General features: G+C 39.1%; 2 protein-coding genes across 10 annotated transcripts in view; one reads left to right on the forward strand and one right to left on the reverse strand.

Moving 5' to 3' along the window:
- Positions 1-23,710, forward strand: part of LOC308479793 (doublesex- and mab-3-related transcription factor 2-like) — an 81,884-nt gene extending 58,174 nt beyond the window's left edge. Inside the window, exon 5 of one of the 5 annotated variants that reach the window (XM_081010688.1) lies at positions 23,669-23,710. The gene's annotated coding sequence lies outside the window, so the exon portion shown is untranslated. Of the gene's footprint in view, positions 1-3,398; positions 3,424-9,756; positions 10,096-16,144; positions 16,359-23,668 lie in introns of those variants that run through there. The other 4 variants (XM_081010689.1, XM_081010685.1, XM_081010682.1 and 1 more) reach the window with 4 other exon arrangements.
- Positions 1-27,768, reverse strand: part of GLIS1 (GLIS family zinc finger 1) — a 204,017-nt gene that overhangs the window by 33,241 nt on the left and 143,008 nt on the right. For all 5 annotated transcript variants that reach the window (XM_081010662.1, XM_081010664.1, XM_081010663.1 and 2 more), the window contains 2 exons: positions 6,260-6,421; positions 1,238-1,348 (listed from right to left, as the gene is read on the reverse strand). In XM_081010662.1, the coding sequence (XP_080866788.1) occupies positions 1,238-1,348; positions 6,260-6,421 (273 nt within the window). The remainder of the gene's footprint in view (positions 1-1,237; positions 1,349-6,259; positions 6,422-27,768) is intronic.

Below are 27,768 nucleotides of genomic sequence, written 5' to 3' on the forward strand. Positions count from 1 at the left end.
TATTAGGTGCTTAGTGCTTCTAATTAGAAATCATTTGGGTTTTCTTGCACACAGAAATTAAGCATGCTGATCTTAAACCAGCAGCATCTTGTTTCTCAGAAACATAATGTACCCTTGTGCTCCTCACAATTTTATGGAGTAATTTGGCTGCATATTCCCCTCTAGTATCTAGGGTTCCTTCTCTTGAAAGGATTGCATCACTTTTGTAACTGCAGTGGTTGGAAGGGTATTTGATAGGGGAGGAAAAGTGTTTGCACTTATCAGATTAGAGCTGACAAAATGGCGGGCTGTTAGTAATGTGCAAGAGGTACTGCTGATATGGCAGCTGTTTTCCATGTAAATGAATGCACTGGCAAAAGTGTCCGAAGCATGCTCTTTGCAAACCACAATGTTGATCATATTAAAAACAGCAGGAGAAGAGAATTAAGAAAGAAAAGCATTTCTAATTCTCGTTCAAACATGCTGATGTTGCCAAGCTTTTGTCATAACACAAGGCTCAAATTACACAGAAACAGCCATTCTATGTTGTGACCATTAATAAATGGTTATTGTTTTGAAGTTTACAGTTTTGCATTCTGCCTTCCCTTGGGCTCAGTTATTCTAAACTAAAAGATCCAGGCAAATCAGTTTAGCCTTCTATCCTGCAGGCAGTTTGTTTTTTCACATACAAAGATTGAGAATTCTGGATCACAATCAGCAGCTGCAGCCAATAAAAGTTTAAACTACTACTAAATAACTACTTCATTTTGTTCTCTTAAAAGAATTTTAGAGCTCATTGATGTACCATTGCCTGAAAAAAGGCAGGAATTGAATGCACAGGGGACAGGTTGTGGCATGTTGTGAAGCCACATGCAGAAGATTCCATGTTCAATCCTGGAAAGATTTCTGCCTAAAAAACTCAAAAGCTGCAGCCAATAGGCAATGCTAAGCTAGGTGGACCAAGCCCAGGTATAAAGTAGCTCCTCATGACCTCTCAGTTACAGGTCCAAGAGCAGTGAAGCTGAGGACAGTGGGGTCAACAAATGATGAAGTAGCAGTAAACACATTAAAACTATTTTGGGATTAAACAGGTCTCAACTTTATTTATTGCAGATTTTGGTACAGGAATTGGGTGTATATCCTGACGCTGGTTGATTATTTGACAGGGTGAACTAAGAATTGCCCTATGACATTCAGTGAAACACTTCAGGTGAACATTCATTTGGAATTGTTCGCGTTTTTGGACTGATGGTCTTACCTTTTTGCGCACCTGTTGTTCTTTGGCAGAATGAGCTTTCACATGCTTTCGGAGGGAACTTGGATCAGTATAGCGCTTGGAGCACCCGGGAATCTGGCAGGCATATGGTTTCTGTAAGCATGTGGAGAGGAAAGGGGAGGGGGAAAGATAACATGGAAGGATGTCTGTTTTGGAAACATTATCCTAAAGGTATGAACTGTTATGTTCAGAACATGAAATATTCAGGGATTGTTGGTGATGTGCAAACATGTTGTGAAGCCTCTAGTTGCTTTGCTCAGCTTGAAAATGCTACTTGAGCAAGCATAACTGTGTATAACAGGCCTGGCAAAGAACCAGAGGTAGTACATCCAGATCTGCTGCAGAAATCGCTTTTATTCTGGACTTAGTCCAAATGCTTGAAGCATTTTACACATCTGGGCACTTAATGTTTTTGGATAAGGTGTACTAGATGAAACTGCAATGGAGAAAATTACATCAGGTCTTGAAAATGCCATGAGGCCTAACAACTAAATGATACTTTCTTTACATGTCCATCCTTTTTATTAATTTTAAGAGGCACTTCCTCTGTCCAGTGTCCACAACAACTGAAGAAATACGGTATTGCCAACATTCCCCGCAAGTCTTTACAACCGCACATCCTGCTGTGCCCCTGTGGACAACCCCTACATAATACTTATGTGATAACACATCAGACCAACAGCCCATCAGAAACGCTGCACAATCCTAGGGGCACTCACATGGGCACAACCATTCTGAAGATTTATTTCAAATATCAGAGTAGCCTCATTTTCTAAGGAAGTTTGTGTTCCTCACTATCCTGCATATATCCATGGATTTTATTATCCATTTCATTTATTCTTTACTCTGCTGAAAGTTCTGGTGTTATGATATCCCTTGCTCACTGCTGATCTCTGTGCCTTTATCATCCTACAATCTAGCTGGCTGAGTTGACATATCAGAGGTATAATATGAGTAGACAGTATGACATTAGGACAATCCAGTGCAATTCTACAATCTTTTCAATTGCAGGGGCAGTCAACACGGTGCCCTCCAGATGTTTTGAGCTATGGCTCCCATCATCCCCAGCCAGCATGGCCAACAGATACCATGGGAGTTGTAGTCTAAAACACCTGGCAGGCACCAAATTGATTCCTCCTGCTCTACGACAAAGCTCTGTTCCTTTTTTTGGACAAAATTTAACAATTCTGGTTTACAACATTGGTAGTAAATCTTTCCAGCACTATAAAAGCAGTCATCTTATCTCTTCTTTAAAAGGTAGATTCTAATCCAGTTTCCAGGACAGCCCTAGACCTAACCCTAACCTAATAATCTGTTATTCGATCAAACCAGCACATTCTAACAGGTCTTCGTAATTATTTACAGATTCTCCTTTCAGAGAAGATAAATGACAGATTGACCTGCATTCGGAATCTCAAATCACTTCCACATGCATTCAATAAGAACTAAGCAGTCCATATAAATCCTTTTTCTTTGTAGGCGCCTCCAGAGGAATAAGTAGTCCTGCTCCTTGTACCAGCAGGAAATTTCCAAAGGAATAATAAGATCATTCACCAGCTCAAAGCTCCAAAGGCTAACCTGATACGTACCCAGAAACTTACATATGAAAGTCAATTTATTGAAAGTGCCTGGAACACACAGAGAACCGAAATTTGAGGAAGGATGATGGAAACCATTAAACAATTCCTTAGTGGCATTAACTAGGCAGAGTATTTTCCCAGCTATAGTAACACATTATTAAGGATGGGGGAAACTAGATCAGAAAAAGTCCATCCATACTAGTCCAAACCTTTTCAATCTCACTTTCACACAGGATTCAGTTACACAGCAGGCATATTAAAAGGGATCAGAGTTTGCTCCGCGAACTGCAGATCTTCTGTTTCATGCATTTGGAACATTAAACACCAGCATGCAAGACACAGTCTAATTACTTAGATCTATGTTAAAAAGGCAAAAGACAAAACAAATCTAAAATTATTGATTAAATAATTAGGTGAAAATATATAAGAAAATGAATGCCGGCGTATGCAGGTTGTGAATGCAGCAAAAAATTTAAAGAATGTCTAGAAAACTAAGCTACAGCACTAACAAAAGGTTAGTCAAAATTATTACTGTACCTTTTTGCTGATTATGAATATTTCAGAGAGTAAAGACAGATATGGGAGAAAAAGTAAAGAAAAAGAAGGAAGGAAAAAGAGAATAGAAAGTTAAAGGAGCTCTTTGCAATAACACCCATGTAACAAGATATAAGGAGACAGAGAGAGACTTGCTTCTGGTGTACCATGAAGTCTACAAAATGATGTGCAACAACACCCCTACAAAAAACAAGGCGGCAGAGAGGGACTTGGTTCTGTATGTACCACGAAGTCTACAAAATTATTTCTGCAAGCCAAGTTAGTCTGCCCTTCCACCTCATTCCACTTACATTAACGTCAAGCCGTTACAACTTCAAAAAGGTGCATCCTATACAGCATATTAAATTTCAAAAGAGCCACATTTTAGAAGTAATTACAAATTCAAATCTCTAAAGCTGACTTTCAAATAAATAAAACATTGTTATTGTAAGTGTGCTTGGGTTTGGAAAATGTGACTGACTGGCTTGTTTGTTTTTGGAGGGCATAATGTACATTACACATTCCTTAATGCTGTACTGTCTGAAATGTGTAGCTGCTTTAAAAGTAAATATCAATTAACCGCCAGGTTTCTGCCCCATAAACACCCGGCCAAACGTTAAACCACATATTCACCTCTTTCAAAAAGACAAAGGAAGGACTCTTGCTGTTATTCTTTATGAGCCTTGGCCCAGGAGCTTAGGTGACCTAAGGAGTCTGCTTTGCTTTCATGGGTGGGTTGACACTAGTAAAGGCTAACATGATCTGGACAGTATAGTAAAATAGCTATTATCCCGACTGTAGTAACCTAGAAATCTCTAGAAATTCTAATTAATTGAATAGTTTGTGGTAGTTTGCTGAAGTCAATATAACCCTATTTACATTGTACAGTGGTACCTCGGTTTAGTACTTAATTCGTTCCGGAGGTCCGTACTTAACCTGAAACTGTTCTTAACCTCAAGCACCACTTTAGCTAATGGGGCCTCCTGCTGCTGGAGCACGATTTCTGTTCTCATCCTGAAGCAAAGTTCTTAACCCGAGGTACTATTTCTGGGTTAGCGGAGTCTGTAACCTGAAGTGTATGTAACCCGAGGTACCACTGCATCTGTTTATCACTATCCAAGGCTCCATCTGCACTATGCATTTAAACAATACATTTAACTCTGCAGCTCTGTGACAGGAGTGGGGGCGTCCCAGCAACTCTCAGCACCCTTATTGGGAGGAAGCCTTGATTGTTTAAAGCGGTATGATACCGCCTTAACATATAGTGCAAATGGGTCCCAAATACTCTTGGAAGTACTGTGGGCTATCTGTATTAATTTTACTACAGCACTGAAAATGCTAAATGCTAGGACAACAAAACTGAGCATTACACCACCTTACATAAAGGAGGCTGTAAGTGCCGTTGGGGTGGGGAGCTTATTAATGACAATATATTGTCACAATACAAAGCAGCCTTTCCCAACCTGGTGCTCTCCAGATGTTTTAGACTAAAACTCTCATCTGCCGTGATCTTTTGTCATGCTGGCTGGGTTGATAGGCGTTGGAGTCCAAAACATATGGTGCCAGGTTAGGGAATGCTGACATGAAGTCTTAGGACTTTAAAAAAAAATGTTTATTGCTCCTGAAGTCTGCTTCAGTTGGGATTGTGGAAGGGGTTGTCAATCGTAACCCCTAAAAGGCCCTCATTAGTGCCAAGTGCCTTTCAGTAGTTACAGCCAGTGTGCCAGTTGTGACCTCTCTAGGATAAATATAGTCGGCCCATGGTTATCCATATTCTGGTAGCCTTCAGTATGAATCACTGGAGCTGCCTTTGAAGATAGTTCAGAACTACTAGTATTTTGACCGGGGCAGTTCGTTCAGACCATTTCTGTCCAATCTTTAAAAAAAACAAACAAAAAAACACACACACACACAAAAACAACTTTCTTCACTACCAGCCAACACGCTTCCAAATCCAGTTTGGAAGCTGTTTACTAGGTCTCAGCAACCTGAAGGGTTTCTCACTCTTGTAGCAACCTGCCTGTCTTTAAGGTGATCTACACAGCTGATGTCAAGTTTGGTGAGGCCTTTGGCAGTGTAGAAGAAGACAGTGAAGCCTTCCCTTAGGAACGACACTCTGTCAGGCCCCGAAGACAATGTGAGGGAATTAAAAGGGCGGTTTCCTATTATATTACTGTTTTTCTATTGCTGCTAGCACCAGCCTACCTTAAGATGGGATTGGGGGTTGGTGGGCCCTTCAGAGGACTCAAGGTTCTGGCAAGTGCCTGATGATGCCGGCCCCTTAAGCCAAGCCTTAGTATTTGCCAAATCCCTCCTAGACAGAGAACTATTTTGGCAGTGATGTCCCAGTTGTAGAATGCCCTCCACAAGGAGACATGCAAGGCACCAACACACTTGTTTTTAGGTGCTAGGCAAAACCTTAAAGAGCAAAAATAATTCTAAGGCATTTTAAATATTTCTGCTGGCTCCTTTATCTGTTGTGTGCCAATGTTGCTCTCTGTGTTGCATTTTAATGATGACCTCGTATTTTTAATTATTGTAAAGTACCCTGAAGTCAGTTTTGATGAAGGGTGACATAAAAATATTTTTTTATAAATAAAATAAAGCCCATGGAGAACTTTTTGATAGGCTAATGATAATTCCCCTATTTTCTTTCAAAAAGCACATTGTAGCACACAGGAATAGACTGAGCGCATGCTGATAATGCCAACGTTCTAGGTTCGATCCCCATGTGGGACAGCTGCGTATTCCTGCATTGCAGGGGGTTGGACTAAATGATCCTCAGGGTCCCTTCCAACTCTATGATTCTAAGGCTGGGCTGGTTTCAGGAAAGGTCCTGTTACAAAGGATGCACTATATATAGCGTCATATAGAATAATGTGATGCTTACAGTATCCAGGTGTGTTCGCTGATGCTTAGCCCGGTCGCTAGAGTTGCTGAAAGCTTTCTGGCAGCCAGGATGCTGACAAAGATAAGGCTTCTCACCCGTGTGACTCCGCAGGTGAATCTTAAGGTTTTCAAGTCGAGAAAATGCTTTGTTGCACCCTTCAAACTGCAATAAAGCCATAAAAAACTCTGTAAAGCTTTATTAAATAAACCATATCCTGCTATAATGAGTACGGTGTTTGAAAAAACAATCCAAACTGGACATGCAACAAATCAACCAGAATTCAGAACATCTGCTGAAGTTTATGGATGAAACAGATTTCGCTCCGCTGTCTTAATCCATCATTATGCATGGCGTAGGGGTCGGTAATACTGTATTCTTCTATGTACACAGTGTTAAGGCTTCTAGAGACTGTTTAAGTAAAGGAGCTTAAACAATAAGAAAGAACAAGTTTTCAGCGGCATAGGAAAAGTTCTCTTCTATGTTATAAACAGCATGAAGTATTGGAACAAGAGCTACTGTGAGGATCAGATCATTGGCTGCCACAAACAAAACAGAGAAATTACTTTTCAATAGCAAAACTGACTGTCTCAGTCTGGTTTTGGTGTCAAATGTACCCAGAGAAAGCTATACAAATAAAATGCTTGGTGGAAAGTATTTAGCATAAAACCATTTGCAATGCTTTTAAAAATAATAATAATTGATTTCATTTCGAAATTTGCTTTTCTAGTAAACAGTAGTTGCACAATAATCACTTGAGTTAGCAATAATACCCCACAATGTAATGTACATAAATCTACAACAACTGTTTGTGAGTGTAACTGACCTCCAGTTTTCTAAACACCAATCGAAAAAATAATGCCACATAGGCAGAACAGTAAAATTAAAGTGCATTGTGAGTTATGTGTAACAACAACAGCAGCAAAACTCGCAGACCCTGCAATTATAGCACCTGCTCTTTGCATGGCAGATGCACAATCACACTTCACAACTGCATGTATGGGACAGAATTGTTATATGAAGCACATCACCTCTGTGATTTTCTGTCATTGTGTCACCCACAGTGATGCTTTTCCTGGTATGAGCAGTGATAGCCCCTACCAGTTCTGAAGCTTCTTGATGTATTTAGCTATGAAGAAAGGCTCCTGCCCTTCCTTTGGCATGCAACTTACAAGTGAATTTGTGGGAAAAGAAGTCTGGAGGAATTTGTGGTAGTGGTGGTTGTTTTCAGTGTGCCAACTAGACTCTTAGTTTTCTTAGATAATCCACCAGCTAGTGGCACACTGGTGAAAAAGTCGTATTTTATTACATTCTGTCCAGAACGCTGTAAATATGTTGTGATTGTTATTAGCTTCTTAACTGCTGGTTGGCATAGGTTTTAAGTTGCTGGAGCGGGCTGGTTACAAAGATGCCTGAGAGCAACCTCAAAAACCCATTTTCCAAAGATCTTTCTGTGAACGGAGAAGAGTGGGTGTTCCAAGGGAAAAAACCTGCCAGCAGAAGAACGACAGGGATGGAGCCAGTCTAGCGTCTCTAGGAATGGAGTTCCAAATTCTGGGAGCATCCATTGAAAAGTCCCTCCCTGTGTGTGCCTGTGAGGGTGGCGGGATTATAAGAAGGGCTTTTAAATTGTACTTTTTAATTGTTCTCATTGTTTTAACTGCTCTCATTTATTGTGATCATATATTTCTAGCTACCTTGTGAATCTATATGATTTAAGAGATGCCATATTCATACAATCAATCAATAGCATCATCAACATCCTATCCCATGTTGCATTCCATCAGACAATAAGCCTACAGCAAGGGAAACCAAAATAGTCCTCTTAGCTTCATCAAGCAGAATGTAAGCACCCCAGCATCTAATTTTTCTTGAGCAGATGTGCCTACACTTCTCTTAAGACTGGGTAGTAAATCCCCTATTCAGGAAGCCTCGTCCACATGAAGTGATCCTCAAATTGAAGAGAAAATTACATAGAATAGAATTTCAATATATACCATAGAGGGATGATAGATAACAAGACCGTTACATTTTTGCTGCCCTTTGCTGTTACTTGTTATTTGGATTTAGCTTTATGGATAAATGCACAGTGAAATGTTATATGCATCGACGGGCAACTTTCTTCTCAAGAGTAGTCACCTTAAAACTGAAGAAATAAGTGACCTGTGACTCAGAAATTTTATTTGGCTGCTAGGGAATTCCCCCTTGGAATATTTGATGTCTTTCTAGGTGCCAATGAAGCTTGGAAGATTTCGGTCATTCCAGATAAAAAGTAAATAAATAAATGCTAAAGGTCTAGAAACTAGAGCACATATTTTAGCAAACAACTTCAAAAAAGAAAAATGCAACCTGAGATCTAAGTTTTGTTAAGTATACTGTCCAACAACTGTGCAGCTGTCCATTTAATTAAGAATAGCCTTGGCAAACATGACATTTTCTAAGTCCATTTGGGAACGACAGAACTCTGAAAACACACAACTCCCATCTATAGCCCTCTCATTTTTACTCAGTTATACTAAGCTTTCCCCTTTCTAAACACCCTCACAAATTTAGCATTTGTACAGTGTCTGCATGTCTACTCAGCCCTATTGCTTTCAATGGGACTTCTGTGAAAGTGCTTATAGCATTGCAGCCTTAATTCTGTTTTCTGTTGCTGCCACCTTCCATTCAGTTTTACAAAACTGAGGAATTAGTTGTACATTCAGTGATAGTATCGGGGTTCCAGACTGGAACCAGGGTTTTTGGGGTAATCTCTGGAATTTATTTCAATCTCTAAAAATGTGGCAGCTGCTATTAAAATTAAGCATTGGGACAAGCTACCTAGTGGAACCGCCTTTCTTTTAGAGTGCTATAAAAATCCCCAACAAGCTTCTGTTGGTGGTTTTCTAATGCAGTATGTACTACCACAGAGAGAGCAATTTGAATGTATTAGGAGTGCCAGTGTTTGTATAATTAGCTGTCTAATCTCCAGACCATTGCCCAGGCGCTAGACCTGTACTGTACTTTGCAGAACAGAAGTTTTTGGCAATTAAGCAGTAGTAGAGGTTCCTGACTTGGGTGGGAGAGCTGAGGAACAAATGTGCATCTCAAAAAATCTCCTCCAGAGACAGATTGGCTGTGTTCTTTTGCCCTTCTGGAAAATACATTGGGTAGCAATAGAAGAAAACAAATATAAAAAATGCACAGACTCTTATTGTTTCTGAGCAACTAATGGCAGAGGGATTAAAACTGTATGAATACATATAATTTTTTTTAAAGTGTGGAATTATCTCTAGCTGTCACAATGTTTGAAAGCAATTTTATGTTCTTTGTAAGTAAACCTCTAGGCAAAAAAGTTATGACTTCTTGTTTCAAATTTGGTAGGGCCAGGAGATAAAAGTGCTTTGTAGGCCACATCTGGCTCAAGGATTACCAGTTGGCAATCTCTGGGCTAGATTATCCACTTTGTTCTTTCCAACTCTAAGATTTGATGACAGCCATTTTGCTGCTGTTTCCTTTAGGGTAACTAATTATGCAGTGCACGGGCATCATTTTTCCCTAGCTGCTGAACATGTTGCTGGCTCTGGCACAATTCCATTGAAAACAATGCAGCAACACACCAGAGGATCAGAGGAAAGCCATGAAATACAGATGTTGCAGAGAAGCCCCTCTGACGTAGGTGTTCCAACCCCAAGATCCATGCAGCCTGTTCTGGATTTTCTGCCTTTGGCACATGCGGTAGGAACGTTTCCAAGACTTTCTGGGCAATCATTTGGAATGGAAATGAAAGATAAGTTTTTAAGGACTGCAGTTCTTGAACTTAATTCTACATTCTGCATAGTGTAGGTAATTCCTTCTTCCCCCCTCAGTACATTTTCAGTGTAGGCTGTTTCTTTCTTTACAAAACCCCCATTAATTAGAATTTATAAACCACTTAAATTAAAAATATATCTAAAAATGATCTATGTAATACAATTTAAAATAATTTTTAAATATACAAATGAAATCACTAGAAACAAGAATGCATAACTTGTTTACCTCCAGGTAGGCTTGCCAAAACCAAAATTTTTTTTAGCAGGTATCTGGAACAGCACAACAAGGGTGGCTGCCTAATGTTAATAAGCAGGGGCAGTTTCAGACCATTGGTGCTGCCACACTGAAAGCTCAGCTCCTTGCAGTTATGGAGTGAACATTGTATAGTACTTGCAAGAGTGCAAGTTCCACAGATCAAAGTAGTCAAGCAGAGAGCAAGGCCATCTCTCAAGGAAACTGCTCCCAAGGTGTTAAGGGCTTTATATGCTAATAGTAAGACCTTGGACTTGGTCCAGTAGCAAATGAGCAGCCAGTACAGATCTTTGAGTAGAGGTGTAATATGCTGGTAGAATCTCACTCTTGTCAGGAATCATGTTGCAGCATTCTGAACTAAGTGCAGCTTCTCAAACAACCCGCAAGAGACACTCCACAGAGAGTGCACTTCAATAATCCCATATTGAAGTTACCAGTGCCTGAACTACAGCTATTCTGGTCTATGAATGGATGCAGCTATTGCATCAGTTGAAACTACTGGAAGGCAGTCATAGCACAAAGGTCACATGGGCCTCTGGATCCAGAAGGGCCCCCAGATTGTGTGTCTTACTCTTTCAGAAGGAGTGAAATCCCACTCTGGGCTATTTCTTGGACACAAGAATTGCTTACCCACAGAGCCTCCATCTAGACAGGATTCAAACTCAATTTATTTATTTTATTTATCTCTTAAAATTTATACACCACTTGATTGTAAAAACACACCCACCCTAAAAGTGATTTACAAAGAGAATAAAACTATAAAATTATCAGTAAAAATAATACTGCCCTCATCCAGACCACCACTGCAACCATTATGGAACCTACATAGCCTCTTCTAATCACTTATTATGGAGAATTAACAACGAGCATAATTCCCAACACTCCTCTCCGGACACTGGACCCTTCCCATGGAATTGATCTAGGAGTATACTATGATAGTGTCAACAGACATAGACAGGTCAAGAAGAAGGAACAAGATCACATTCCCTTTGTCCTGTTCTGAATAAAGGTCACCCATCAGGATGACCAATGTTGATTTATACACATGACCAGGCCTAAACCCAAACTGGAAGGGGTCTAGGTAATCAGTATCATTCTAAATGAACAGTATTATTCAAGAATGCTTGCAGATGTCCTGCCATGACCCTCTACCCTACCTTCCCAAAGCAGAATTAAAATTTGAACTATATGGAACTAGATGGGCAGGGTATAATTATAATTATTATTATTATTATTATTATTAATTTGGAGTATAGGTAATTTCAACAGCCCACAGTCACTAAGATTGAAAAAAAAATCTAAATCAAGTTTGAGGTGGGATATTGAATAGAAAGTTATTGCTTTCCTAAATAACAGCAGCAGCAACTGAAGGAGGCAGGAGGGGATGAAATGCAATCCTTCCCTTTATTACATCTTGTTTACAGTGTGTTCCCTGATCAGCCTTAAGCTACTGTTTCAGTGCCATTTGTTTTGATTAACTCATTCTTTCTTAGAAATAATGTCATCATATCATCAGTCAGTCAGATTTAGTTGATATCAACTCTGTGAGCCTATCATGAATCAACATGACACCACATAGACAATCAGGTTTAACTGTGTGATGATGTCATTGAGGGCAAACATAACTATTTCAGAGTGTGGGCAAATGTTTCCAACCTTTACCTAGAATGCAAGGTGCTCTTAAAACCTTTGGTGAAAATGTCATCCTCTTTTCAGTGCAGCCCTACTTAAAACCATTCACAGAATCTAAAATAGTGCTGAAATCTGGATATTTTTAGCTCCTTCCAAATTATTTATCATGGAAATTATTGGTCATTTTCATACATTATATGTCTACAAGGAGTTAATATATAGTTTCTAAAGAGCAGTAGGAATATAAGAACTACTCGGTCAACTTAGAAGGCTTCTAGTCATATCTCTCAGACATCTGGTATTAATCTGTCATTCTTTCATCTCACTCCCTTACACATTTTTCTCGAGATTGACACCTGGGATAATAGTAACAATCTTTTGCGTCTGCAAAAAACAGCTGTAAATGGAGTTATTCTTTTTTTAAAAAAAATCAAAGTTTGAATAAACATATTTTCACTTCTATGACATAATGTACACATATTTAGGAATGGCCACACTTCACAAATACATTGCATGGCATTGCATGCAATAACAGTGAATACAATGCCAACATAGCTTTTTATAGATTAGTCTTGCATCCAAAAAAACTTTTGCTACTGTATACAATAGTTCTGCTCCTCCCAGGGTACAATTCCACATGTTAACTTTTTGCAGATGCAAAAAGCACTTGCATGTTATAATATATATGAAAACATGACAATATGCAGCATAGATCAAGGCTCACCAAGCCACTTACAGTAATCTGGCTGTAACCTGGCAAAATTGGGCAATCTCTTCTGCAGTCATCAAGGTGCTTGGCATTCTCCCTCTGCCAGGGCACCATTGCTAGGAAGTCCTGGCAGTCAGACCTCTAAACAATAATGTTGTACCAGAAAATGGGAAGAAATTACCCCATGAGGACATAAGCAATTTGAATCTCCACTGCAGTGCTGGGCTGAGTCGAAAGGGGAAGCACTCAATGTGGAGTACTGAGACTGCTTAGCACTTGAGCAGGAGGAAGGTCTGCACTGAGACCAGACCCTTTTGATTCCTCCTTCCCCCATTCTCAAGGAGCCTTTTGTCTGTGTGCTCTGAGTATGTGTGTACAAGAATGCATGTGCTGTATATGTGCTCTGATATGTGTAGCCATGATGAAACCCCTGGGTGGTTTGAGTGGGTGACAATTTGGCTCTGGGGCCAAAACAGGTCAGCCACCCTAGACTATGGTATATGAAAACTGAATACCTATGAAACTGGTGATCCATTTCCATAGTGGGCTGGGGTTTTCATACCAAATTCAAACCATCAATTCACAGGCTAAATTGACCCCTGTATACCAGAGCTCTTAAATCTGAAAAATATAAGATGTAAAACACCCTTCAACAAAATAGCTTATTAATTTTCACCCAAGGGCCACAAGATGATGCTGAGATTAAACAATTTTTGGTAAAAAATGGATTATCTAAATTGTCACAAGAAAATAGGACAATCCTGAATTCTAAAATAACACGACAAGAGATCGAACAAGCTATCCAGAACATGCAACTTGGCAAATCTCCAGGACCAGATGGGCTGACCTCCAAGTACTATAAGATATTAAAAGACTATTTGATACAACCTTTGATGGAGGTCAGCAATGAAATTATGGAGGGGAAGAGGGCACCGGAGTCGTGGAAGGAAGCGTTTATCACATTAATACCAAAGTCGGAAGCTGAAAAGACACAACTTAAGAACTACCGTCCCATCTCTCTTTTAAATGTGGATTACAAAATATTTGCAGACATTCTGGCAATTAGATTTAAAAAAGTTTTAAATGAAGTAATTCATAAGGACCAGGCCGGCTTTCTCCCAGGAAGACATCTGTTTACTAATACAAGGAACATTATTGATATCTTGGAACTTTTGCAAACAGACATAAATACTAAAGCAGTCCTAATTTTTATAGACGCGGAGAAGGCCTTTGACAATATCTCCTGGAAATTTATGATGGGAAATTTAAATGAGATGGGAGTGGGACGGGGTTTTGAGAATGGGATTGGGGCGATATATTCAGAACAGAAAGCTAAACTGATAGTTAATAATGTGGTTACAGAAGAGTTTAAAATTGAAAAAGGGACACGACAAGGTTGCCCTATTTCCCCTTTGTTATTTATTTCGGTTCTGGAAGTGCTATTAAACATGATTAGAGAGGATCGGTTGGTGGAAGGAATTCAGGTCGGTCAGAAACAATATAAATTAAAAGCTTTTGCAGATGACCTGGTTTTGACCCTGCAGAAGCCAGAGCCCAGCACGAAAAGAGTATTACAACTGATTAATGATTTTGGTCGGGTGGCTGGATTTAAACTAAATAAACAGAAAACTAAGGTTTTGGGGAAAAATTTGACTGATACAGAGTCAGAACGGTTTCAGAATGAGACGGAACTTAATGTGGTTAAAAAAGTAAAATACCTAGGGGTAAACATAACAGCAAAAAATCTAAGTCTATTTAAGGACAATTATGAAAAATGCTGGACAGAAATTAAGAGAGACCTAGATAGTTGGTCAAAATTGAAACTTTCTTTGTTAGGCCGAATTGCTGCTATCAAGATGAATGTATTGCCAAGGATGTTGTTTTTATTTCAAACACTTCAGGTCTTGGACAAAACGGGGTGCTTTCAGAAGTGGCAGAGAGACATTTCTAAGTTTGTCTGGCAGGGCAAAAAGCCCAGAATTAAGTTTAAGATATTAACTGATGCAAAACAAAGAGGGGGCTTTGCCCTGCCAGACTTAAAGTTGTATTATGAAGCCGCAGCGTTCTGCTGGCTAAAAGACTGGCTACTTCTTGAGGACACTGATGTGTTGGATCTGGAAGGGTTTAACAATGCTTTTGGATGGCATGCATATTTATGGTATGACAAGGTTAAAGCAAATAAGGCCTTTAAGAACCATATTGTCAGAAAATCATTGTTTAATGTCTGGACAAAATATAAAGACTTGCTGGAAAATAAAACACCAAGGTGGCTTTCACCTTTGGAAGCCAAGGCCCGAAAAAGACCCAATATGGAGGCTAAATGGCCAAAATATTGGGAAATACTAGAAAAGGATGGAGACAATTGGAAATTGCAGAGTTTGGAGAAAATGAAAGACAAAGTGCGAGATTGGTTACATTACGCTCAGATTAAAGAAGTTTTTAAAAATGATAAGAAACTAGGGTTCCAGGTGGAGAAATCGAAATTAGAAACAGAACTGCTAGAACCAAAGATTAAGGTACTTTCAAGGATGTATAACTTGCTGTTGAAATGGAATACACAAGATGAAACGGTTAAATCGGCTATGATAAGGTGGGCACAGGACATTGGGCATAATATCTTGTTTGAGGACTGGGAGAGGTTGTGGAGCAATGGATTGAAATTTACTGCATGTAACGCTCTGAAAGAAAATGTAATGAAAATGATTTATAGATGGTATATGACCCCAGTCAAACTTGCCAAAATCTACCACCTGTCTGATAATAAGTGTTGGAAATGCAAAGAGTGTGAGGGAACGTTCTTCCACCTCTGGTGGACTTGCCCTAAAGTGAAGGCGTTCTGGGAAATGATTTATAATGAACTGAAAAAGGTATTTAAATATACCTTCACTAAGAAACCAGAGGCCTTCCTTTTGGGTATTGTCGGCCAAGGGGTGGCAAAGAAGGACCAGACATTCTTTATGTATGCAACAACAGCAGCAAGGATACTTCTCGCAAAACATTGGAAAACTCAAGATCTACCCACACTGGAAGAATGGCAGATACAACTGATAGACTACATGGAACTGGCTGAAATGACCGGCAGAATCCGTGACCTGGGAGAAGAGAGGATTGAGGAGGACTGGAAGAAATTTAAGAACTATTTACAAAAGTATTGCAATTTGAGTGAATGCTAAACAAGATGCTAGATCAAAATAACTGAGCACCACTAAATTTAGAAGTTTTTAAGAAAATAAGTAAGACTGTGAAATTTAGCTCCTTCTGAGAATTATAAGATTATGAAATATAGAAGGGATATAAGAATTTAAATAAGATGATAAATTGCTGACAAAATGTTACAACGATGAAAGTGGGAGCGGGAGATGTGAGGAAGTCCAAAGAAAATGTGAAAATATGTTAAGATCAATGTTACATTGTTTATTATGTTTATTTTTATTGTAAAATTTAATAAATTGCTTTAAAAAAAAAAAATAGCTTATTAATTTTTTTTCTCTTCCAACTCCAAGGATCTTCTGGTGGTTCCCTCATTGTGAGAAGTGAAGTTAGAGGGAACCAGACAAAGGGCCTTCTTGATAGTGGTGCCCACACAATGGAACGTCCTCCCATCAGATGTCAAAGACATAATTATAATTATACGACCTTCCATAGACACCTGAAGACAGACCTGTATGGGAAAGCTTTTAATGTGTGACAACGTTCTGTTGTGTTTTTGTATATTCTGTTGGATAGGGTACAAATTACTACTACTACTACTACTACTACTACTACTACAACTACATTTCTTTTTAACATCCCAAAACTGAAAAAGTGTTTGGGAGTGAAGGGGGGAAGAGTGAGGGGGACAACTGCCATCAGATAGGACCTCTACTCATTAGCAGAAATAGTATGAAATATATTTTGTGGGATATAGGTTCTTAAGCAGATGTTGGGTTGCTGTCTGCCATGTATGATCTAGTTGAGATTCCTGCATTGCAGGGGGTTGGACTAGGTGACTCTTGGGATTCCCTTCCAACTCGACAATTCTATGATTCTATGACAACATGTCTCTTTAAAAACTTAACATGCCATGCACTTCCTAAGAAATCCTATTTCTAGAAGCAAAATTATACCAAAATGGTTCTAAGGACATAACATTATGCCTGCCACAATCATCTGTATATGATACATCATCATTGCTCAAATGCATTTTTCTTTGCTTCCATACCACATCATAGATGCATGTTGTGGGAATGAGAGCATAAGCCAATATATTATCAAACGTTGACTGCTTTCCTAAGGATACTTAATCACAGTCATGACTAGAATAGCTGTCAGTTGTTGGGAACGGGAAGAAACCAACTAGAAACCAAACAGCTTGTGCCGTAAGGTGGAGCAATAACTGACATTTTCATCGGAAATGAGTTATGACTGTAAGAGAGAAGGCTTCACAGTGGCGGTGTTGTAAATAGAGTCAGTGTGCCATTAGAGAAAGCTCATTAATACACACCTCTGCTTTCGGCTGCAAGATCAGTTAAACAAGCTACCTTTTATTTATAGACCTACAAGGGAAACACCAGGTCATATTGGCTGTTGACATCTCAGACAGCCTACAGATGGAAAACCTGAAATGTTTCATTCCCAAAACATTTATGGCTATCAATAGGAAGTCTTCTGTCTGCTCAAAATATCTAAGCTGTTTCTGAGCACTATGAAATGTTTTTTCTTCTTCCAAAGCAATTGCAAAACTTCCAATACACAATAAATATTAAAGGGCTAGAGTTTGCACACATTCTACTCCTCATACATACAGGAAAATGTGTGCATGGATAGTTTTCAAAAGATTTTTAAATATATATACACCACTGATTCAAATGCTAGAATCTCTTTTTTAAAAGGACATGAGGCCCCCCCCCCCCAAGTCTGCAAACATAATATGTATGCATGTTAATGAAATTTCACAGGACTCAACAGGCAGCTCATGTGGCTCAGATGTTTGCAAGACTATGTTGAAAGTCTGGAACAAAATATGAGTATGGCTTGGAAACCCTCTATATCACCTAAGCCTTTGGATACATTTGTAAACTGCAAATTACAGAACTGCTTATTAATGACTGACTATCCAGTCTCCTGTAGACTTTTAATTCTTGTAATAAAACAACACAGCATATGTTTGTTTGCTTGATATTACTAATTTCAACTAAATGCACCCAAATCCCCTTTTCTCCTATTTAGCCATGGCAACAAAATGGTGACAAAAGCAAGATCCAGCACCCAGTAACAGAGGCAAAGGAATCAAGTGCTGGTCCATATCTGGCCCCTCACTCCAGCTGGATTAGTCCAGGACCAGGGTGGGCATGAAGTCTTTGTGGCTCCAAACAAGGATTAATATAGAACTAAGAAATCTGCCCTACAGAGTTCTGTGGATTTGAGGTGCCCATTATGACTCAAGCCAGTACATTCAAGTTACAAGAATGGAGATTCCTACTAAACATCAGGAAGAACTTTCTGACACTAAGAGCTGTTCAACAGTGGAACAGAGTCCCACGGAAAGTGGTGGACTCTCCTTCCTTGGAGATTTTTAGCAGAGGTTGAATGGTCACCTGTTATGTATGATCTAGTTGATCATACCCCTGCATTGCAGGGGGTTGGACTAGATGACCCTCAGGGTCCCTTCCAACTACAATTCTATTATTCTAGAGCAATGCATTGCTATCTAAACTGCGAGACTTACTGTAAAATAAGAGGCATCTGGAAACCCTATTGAACACTGAAGTTCATCTAATCATCTGCTTAATCCCCTTCCACATTTTATTTCTTTGTTTGCCAAGGAAAAAGTTACTTTATTGTGGTATTCTCTTCTGATGTGGTAACTTTGATAGTATAACCAGGTAAACACCATACTTCTATGAATGCTGCCTTTGGCATCTCTATAACTGCTCATGGAAGTATTTGTAAGAATGGGCCCTTAAAAAGTCATGTCTCCATTGTTACAAAAGTTTTGACACAAAACTTGCTAGAAGACTTACCAGCATGAATCAAAGGCTCTCCTTAAGGTACAGGAACAGAATAGACTTATAAGTGTACACAAAGCTAACTTGCATTTGCACATTTGCTTGTCTCAGTTCTGTATACTCTAACTGAAAATAGTTCTACCAAGATTCTTTTCCAGCTCTGCTACCTGAGATCCTTGAACCACAGGCGCACCTTTGAACCTGGGACTTCATCAAAACAATGCACATGTTCCACCACTCAGGTATGCCTCCCTTCTTGTGCAAGGGAAGTATGGACCTTCTACAAGGAAAATCTCCAGCACATGCTCCTTTTAAAAGAACTTAACAGTTCTGAAATCTTTTCCCACCTCCTTCCCATTAATTTAAATCTGATTTGATTAAGAAAAGTTTCCAAAGTATTGTAACCGATATACCAAAGGCAAAATAAACACAACAAAGGGAATAGAAAAAGAATAAAAATGGGCTGATTAGCATAGCACAACATCTTAAAAGGCCAAAATACCACATGTGTGGCATGTTACAAAAGAAAATTAAAATAAAGGAAAAGAATATCCAGAGAACCATGAAGTCCCAAAACATCTGGAGTTTTATTGCAGCAAGCAAGAGGAAAACCTAATTGAAAAAGGGCTGCTGCAATACTTTCTTATACAAGGAAGCTTGACAGAACTGAAGAAAGGGGCAAATGAAAGCAAACCAAGAGGGAAAGAGTAAGATGACCAATATATCCCAGTATATGAAATTGGTGCATGCCACTTGGCTGGGTAGCTGCACTACAAAATTCAAAGAAGTGCATATTTTGAAGCCTGTGTTTCAATTTTGGAAGGTATGAATTTGGTAGGTTAGCTTTTAAATGCAAACTCATTCTAATTTAAATAGAAATGTTGTAAAGAGAAATAAAGCTGGAATGCATATAAGGTGTGGGCACCTTTTGAGAAGAAAGGGAGGAATATAAACGTGACAAAAAATTAAATGAGTGTGGACACAGATATGATTTCCGCATAAATTTGAACAGGAGGTCAGGCAAATTCCTCCTGTAGTGGGTTTTACATTTGCAATATTCTTACAATGTCTATGCTATTCAATATGTTTTTCTGGAAAATACTGAACTGAAGAAGTTCAATAATTTTCTGCCTCTATACAGTGTCTTTCTGTGAATCTGGTGTCAGACAAGGTTTAATGGTTTTCTTCAAAATAGAATCTGTTTTATGCAAGTAGCTGTGTTTACATTCCTGTCTCCACTGCCTTCTTCAAATGCCCCATTTCTTCCCATACACCATTCTCCATTCATTTTTCTGTGCAAAAGGGACTTTGTCATTTTTGAAATAATAAAATCTGTATCCTCTGGAGAAATACCAAAAAAAGTGTACCTACACAATGTCGAACACTGGATGAAACTTCTATAGCATGGCATATGGGAAACAATTGCTTCAGTCCAAATGTCCTATTGAGCAAGTGGAGAGCAATTCTGCTTTTTCCCTCTTCCATCTTATAGCCCACCAAAAATTCTCCAGAGATTTTGGGCCATTTGAAGGCCTTCTAGAACTGCTTTTCAAGGGACATGGAAATGCCCTCCCCCCATATGATTACAAGGTCATTTTGTTTCCACAGCAGAACCTATGGATTCTTATCTTCATCTCAGAACTCTCAGTTCGTCAGTGTAGCTATACTTCTTTTCTTTTTCGAAACAGAATAATTCTTCAAAGGGTCACACAGTACTGGCAAGCTATCCTTACTCTGGAACAGGGCCTGCCTGTCTTAACATTATTACAGTGTTGCTTTTTAGCACCTATTCTCCAACTACATCTATTCATTTTTAACTGCAATTTTTCCTAGGGTGCATCTACACTATACATTTAAGGCAGTATCATACCATTTTAAACAGTCATGGCTCTCCCCCCAAAGGATCCTGGGAGCTGTAGTTCATTAATTGGGCTGTGAGTTGTTAAAAGACCCCTATTCCTCTCAAGAGCTGCAATTCACAGAATTGTTTCAACAGTAATGCCTATTCCTAGGGAACTCTGAATATTTCTGCCTGTCATAGAAAGCAGAAAGTGATGAAGAACAGCTTTTTAGTAAATGTGGGAGGAACCACAAGAGGGTTTGGAGATACTGAGGACATGGCAGCATAAAGAAGTTATATTCAGTCCTGAATAGTTGTCATAAAGATAAAGTGAAAATACATTGCCATGAGGTAGGGAAGGCTGGGCGAATCTGTCCATTTCAGTTTCTCAATATGAAGTTCAGTTTTTCACATTTCCACATAAGTTTGTATTTATTTATTTATTTATTTATTTATTTATTTATTTTAAAAGTCCTCATAAGCATTTTAGTATGAATTTTGCCTAATATACTCATTTTGTATGCAATATTCTGTAATACTCACATTTTTGTAAGCGATTATCCCTAATAGAATGCATAATCTGTATGTTATTTCCACTAATATATGCATTTTTAGTCACACATTACCCAACTAAATGCATTTTCTTGACTGGGAAATTGCATTGCAAAATTTGGAGAAGTGCATATTTCAAAGGATTGCTGTGTTTCGGTCCACAGATTAGGTAGCTTTGCCTTTAAATGAAAACCGAACTGAAGTTCTCCTCCATCGCTTGTGGTAGTGCAATGAGAGCTGGTTACCACCAAATGTTCAAGTCTTGTTGTTGTCAATCCCAGCTGTCTCTCACCACATGTTGCTTAAAAATGGCCTGTCTGCAGCGAACAACTACTGCTTGACCCAGCTACTTTGACATGACATGCAAATTTCTCCAGTGCTCCTCCACATTCCCTTGAGCTGTTGGAGAGGACTATAAAAATTAATCACATATTAAGTACATGCAAATGTTATCAGCTGGATCCGTATCACTCATCGCAGTATGGCCTGATCAGGTGGCTTCCCAATGACACCTATGACCTATGGTTCCCCATAAAGGATAACAGTGAAACTCTGGAGCAGTGTTGAGGAAACTCATATGTCTCATGTGAGCACTTGTAAATATGTGCTCCCCCCAAAAAAAGATGCCTCTTTTGCAGGTGAAAACATTTTGAGAACTTATGGGACAGGTTTCAGCACAGCATTAAACAATTTCAGAATCATGCTGACTGCCTACAGAGTGAAAGGGAGAAAGGGCAGCTCTCCTGGATGTTGTTCCTCAGCTTCCTACAGTCCCACAAGTCCATGGTGATTTCTTGTGATGAACTGCATTACATGTGTGCCACATTTCCAAAGAGCAGAGCCAGATGACATTCTTGGAATTTTTCAGAAATGGTGTTTCTAGGTATAGTAACGGCTGTACAATATGTTCAAATGTGGCAGGTTTCACATTGGAAGCATCTCACATTTCGTATGCAGCTCTAAAAATATCTGCCTAATTGCAAAGTTTTCCAAGATCATATTAGAGAAAAACTGGAAATGTAACCCAACGGAAATAGGTTTTAAATTGAAATGTTGAACATCAGCCCAGAAATGACAAAAAAAATTAGTGTGCTTTTCTCTGGCCCTTCTTTCCCCGTGTCTTAAGTGTTCACAATGTACTATGCTTTTTTTATATAAAAAGAGTGAACTTACATTATTGTCATATATGATTATGTAATATTTGGTGAGGGGGAATCATTGACATTTTCATGGTCCTTTTACCTCTATTCCACAACCTAGCAGCAAACCACAATCACTTCTATATCTTCTATGAAGGCTTTTGCAACAGAAAGTGCTTCAGACTTGCATACAAGATGCTTTTAACATGTGCATTTAATCTGACCAGTTTAAGAAACGTCCCGTGTCCACCACTAAAGAACTAAAAATGTAAATTGAAAAAAATTATATCCATATGATTAAGTAAAAGCCTTAAAGAGAACCATGTTGTTAAGTGCTTCATTGAGAAGAAATAAAATGCAGTAAAATAGAAGCTCTTTCGGAATAAATCACCCATGCACATACTTTCTATGCAAAAATTGCAGCGTTTGGCTCTGTAGAAACATCTGGAACAAATTAGCATGATGTTAAGAATAATGTCAAATTAAAACATTTAGTTATGGCTTCTAAAATTAAATATAAAACTCAGAGACTGACGTTGAACTGGATACCTTAACTCATTTTTTCAACAAAAATTGACTTTTTGTCCTGATTTGTTCACAATACTTTTAAGTGTATTTATAAGGGCAACAGCTTTAATATTAAGTATTATCGCTGTGTGTAACTCTGGGAATCTTGCAAACGAATGAGTTATTGGAATTATGATTGTCAAAGTTTCAGATAAGCCAAAGTACCCTGGATATAAGTAATGACATGCATGCATATATGAACTGAGTCAGAGCTGGAACTGGATGAAACCCAAACCATAAAGGTAATTGATATAGATTACCCCAGATAATTGTTTACTCACTACTACATTTCTGACTCTACTTTCTGGCTTTATTTGAGAAGAAAAACTTACGTTTAAGCAACCCTGACAAAGCTAGCTCTTGGATTACGTCCTCACCTTACAAAAATGTTCAGTAAGCTGGGAAGTCCCTGATTCAGATACACATACACATAACCCAAATCATTAGGCAAGCCTCCATCATTCTCTCAGCTTCAAACCCCCATTTATATGGGATAATGGTCTGGAGAGTCTGCAACTGAGCTGTGATCCAAGGCACATGATACAGCAACCTTGCTGAAGCTAAGTGGGTATTGGTCTGGTCAGTGCCTGGGTTAGGAGACTGGCAATAAGTCTTCCCCCACTCCTATTAGTGGTATCTGGTATGCTGTATATTCATGAAGCATACCAGTCATTGGAGGGAATCGATGGAGGACTCGTTTTTTCCTTCTTCCACTTGCCACTGGAGGATCAGCATGGGTGGGATGGTAGGAATTTTGGGTATCAGTTGGAGGAATAGTTGGTGGATTTGGTTGAGGTACAGGAGGTTTGGATGAGAAGGGATAGAAAGAAAAGAATTCTCCAGTGGTCTGTGAAATCAGACCTGGAAAAGTACTAAGCATTTGTCATTCACTTCATATTGGAAGTGATTGTTACAAATCCCCAGAACTCTCTATCTCCATAGATCTGCCCCTCCCAACTGTCCTGTGGAAAGGAAGAAGAGAGCAAAGGCAACATCAGGACCTGCTTCAATTGGACTGTCTCCTCAATGACCTTCATAGAGCCAACGGCCCTCTGGAATGGATGCCAGCTCCTGCTCCTATGGGGCTGTCTTTTTTGAGCACATGACTTGGTGTATCTGCTGTGTTTAGCCACTCTGAGAACTCTACTCAAAAAGTGAGATATAACCAGAGCATTGGGAACATTGGGAGGTGGCAGGGGAGGCTGGACAGGGAAGAGGGGATAAGCAAAAACCACCTCCCTTCCTCCAGTAAGAGTCTCCACTGCATAGTCTTTTCCTCAAATTGATGGAACCCTTCCATTCATTGAAAGGACACTGGATCCAAGGCATTTTAAATTGTGCAATTGCTCTCTGGTGACAGATGTTTAAAAGCACCTCTAACAAGGGACAATGCTGGGCAGGGTTTTATGGTTTTATTGTATCCCAAGTATTGCAAAATTATGCCCTTAATGTGCTGTGCAACTTAAACCACATTAAACTTCCAAAGCTTAGTTGCACTCCAGTTGTTTTTTTGTTAATTGGCTTCATCATTGTCTACAATACGTTCGAGAAATGTAGGAAGAGCAGTTTTTATTGTTGTTGTTTTGAAAAGAACAGATGCCTTACAGGGTTTAATTTGCTTAGTCATAATGGCCATTTACATGACCACAATGGGCTCTTTGTAAAGAGAAACAAAACCTTCACATAATTCAGCAAGTCATTATGATACTTCCCATCCGCTACTATCAATATTCTTCAAAAAACAACACACACCCAAACATTTTATGCCCCTCCATCCTTTCCCACAAAGCCAAAAACTAAGCTTTCCTATTGCCAAAAACTCATCCAGCTGCAGCCTACGTTTGCTTAAAGACATGCAGTCAATGTTCCACAGCAAGAATGATACATAATACACAGAGGTCACTCTGTCCTATTCTTCATGATGAAACCTCAACATCAGGTCCCTGTGCCAAGGCAATCACTTTATTTAACTATCAATGATTTCATTTGAATGATGCAATCCCAGTTAAATGTTAGCATCACTGCTGAACATGAAACGTCAAATTTTTCTTCTAACAATGTGGCCTCTCCAGAATTAAATCATGCATTTTCTGGAGAAGAGGACTGAGATGTGCAAAAATGGTTTCCTTACAAACATGCATAATGTAGGTGTCTGAACCGGCAAGACAGAGACAAAGAAAAAGTTCTATGTATCCTAAATAAATCATTTCCCCTGGATACAATGTTTGGGGCTGCTATCCAAATAAACATAGGAAACTGAGGGCAAAATAAAAGTAGAAAAAGTATAGTGATTAGACTCACTATAGTGACTCAGATTCACGTCTCCAATGAGTCATAAAGCATTCTGGGTAAACTTTCTATCAGTCCAATCTACCTCACAGGGTTGTTAAGAGGATAAAATAGGGGATAAAATGTTATATAAAACAATAAATAAATAAAAGTTTCAACTGGAAAGATGCTCAAGTGCTAATATTATAAGCACCGATATAGGTTTATAAGAGAGCTAGCAAGAAAACAGCTTAACATTTGGACTAATACGTCAAGTTATATTGTTCTACAGATCAATCTTAAAGAAGAGGGCAAAGGAAGCAAATACATGCAATGTGGAACCTCAAACCTGGTTTAGAAATGAAATCTAGAAACATGGTTGGTGGAATATGCATCGCATACTTGTCTGTCCGTTGGTGTGAAATGTGCATGCATGCACCCACAAGTTGAATACTGATAACTTTTTTTTAAAATTCACCATAACTTTAAAAAAACAAAAACAAAAAAAACCCAACCATGACTAATCCATAATTTTCCCTCAGAATGTACCATGACAAAATCAGAGCCCTTAAACAAGAGTGCAGCCTGCAGGCACTTCGGGTTAAAGAAAACCATGGAGAACAATAGCTAAGAGGACAAATACAACCACAAAGGATTCTGCTATCAGATTGCAGCATTCTTCTCTGAGCATTCACTCCCAAAAGCCACATGCCTCAAACTAGTGTGGAAAATGGGTGTACAAGAAATAGTTCATCATATATGGGCAGAGTGTGAGCTTTTGTGTTGTATGTCTTGCACACCACTAAAAAGGAAGGTCTCTTAGGAAAACAGGGCAAGGACCATCTGCATTTCTGCTTAATGTTACTACTATCAGTGATGAGCTTAGATCTGAAGTAGTGAGCCTCCATGAACACGGAGTATTAAGCTCTATGTCCATGGTTTTCTCATCAGAGAATCAGGGTCATCTAGTCCAATCCCCTGTGATGTAGGAATCACAACAAAAGAATGGATGTCTTTTTATTGACTTACTATGGAGCCATCTTCCAGATAAGCTGGAGAGAGAAGTTGCAAAACTGAAGAGAGAGAGAAACCACCACCACTCGCGTTATCTTTGGCTGTCACAGGTGGTTAGAAATGTTTTGGGGGCACAGCAACTAAACACACGGTTCTAAGATGGCTATCCCATTGATTTAGCTAGTCACATAAAGCAGTTAACAAGGGGAAGAAAGAAAGAAAACGCCTACACAATGAATCCCAATATACCATTCCTGTATATGGTAGCCTATAAGGAGACATAATTTTATTTGCACCATTGAACATGGAATCAAGATATGTTGTGAATAGCGAAGATACCACTGCTATAAGGCACCAGGAGTCTCTGTTTCTACCCAGACTTTCCCCCAAAGTGTGACCCTGGTGCTAGAAGAGTGTGAATAATATTTGTTTGTTTATGAAAACTTATTATTCATCATTGTTCAAAATACAGTCTCTCCCCACAGTGGCTTATGGTATTAAAAACTTTATCAAATATGTAACATTATAATAATTATGGCAACAGTAAAAACTTTCCAAATCCTCTGAATTATTTGATTCATTTCAATATATCACAGCAGCCATAAAACAGTGGCAACTACCCAGTGAAACCACTCACTCAAAGCATTATTGAACAAAAAATATTGTTATAAGCCTGCCTGAATTATACCAAAGGAGCGAAAGACCCAAATGTTGGGGCCATTGCTGAGGAAGCCCTGTCCCTTGTGCCCACCAGCCTAGACTCCTTTCCTGGTGGGACACAGAAGCAGGGCAGGTGATAGAAAAAAGGAAAAACATTCCAGCTGAAATATTTTTCAATATGGCTTTGTCCAGTACATGGTTTCTTCTTTGCAGCATCATATGAATACACAAGGGTGTATGCAGGAACCTTCATGTACTCAACCAGTGATTAGCAGCAATGATTAATTTGCTGGTGTAGACCCAAGCTCTGGACACCAGTATTGTTACAGCCGTCCTGGACAGTGCTGGGGTGAAGCAGAATGGTTGAGAGGCAGATGCACCAGGGGGAGCACTGGATTAGCTCCATTAGTTCATCTGCGTAGACCAAACTCACCACCGCCTTATCCTACTCCAGCTCCTATCCAGTAAGCGGGACCAATGCTGGTGTTGGGAAGGTAGCTCTGCAGGTCTGCCTCACTCCTACTGAGTTAGAACAGTGTCTGAGTTAGGAAAGTGAAGAAAGATAAAGAGTGGTATTCAACCATGTTTTACCGAAACTAGACCCATTAAAATTAATGAACATGACTAGGATAGGTCCATTAATTTCACCAAGTCTACTCTGAATAAAACTTGGTCGAATACTACCCAAAGTAAATTTAAAAGGGATGAAAATTTATAAAAATTTGGAAAAAAATATTTACAGTGGTACCTCGGGTTACATACGCTTCAGGTTACATACACTTCAGGTTACAGACTCCACTAACCCAGAAATATTACCCCAGGTTAAGAACTTTGCTTCAGGATGAGAACAGAAATCGTGCTCCAGCAGCGCAGCAGCAGTGGGAGGCCCCATTAGCTAAAGTGGTGCTTCAGGTTAAGAACAGTTTCAGGTTAAGAACGGACTTTCAGAACAAATTAAGTACTTAACCCGAGGTACCACTGTATTCAAATATTTACAACACACACTTTCACAGGAAAATGTGCTGTACAACATAGAAACACACTACTACTATAATGACAGCTGTAAAAATATCAATAGCGAATTGGTTGGTTAAAAAAAA

Source organism: Podarcis pityusensis (assembly GCF_964106645.2).
Source record: "Podarcis pityusensis genome assembly, chromosome: 6".
Classification (NCBI taxonomy): domain Eukaryota; kingdom Metazoa; phylum Chordata; class Lepidosauria; order Squamata; family Lacertidae; genus Podarcis; species Podarcis pityusensis.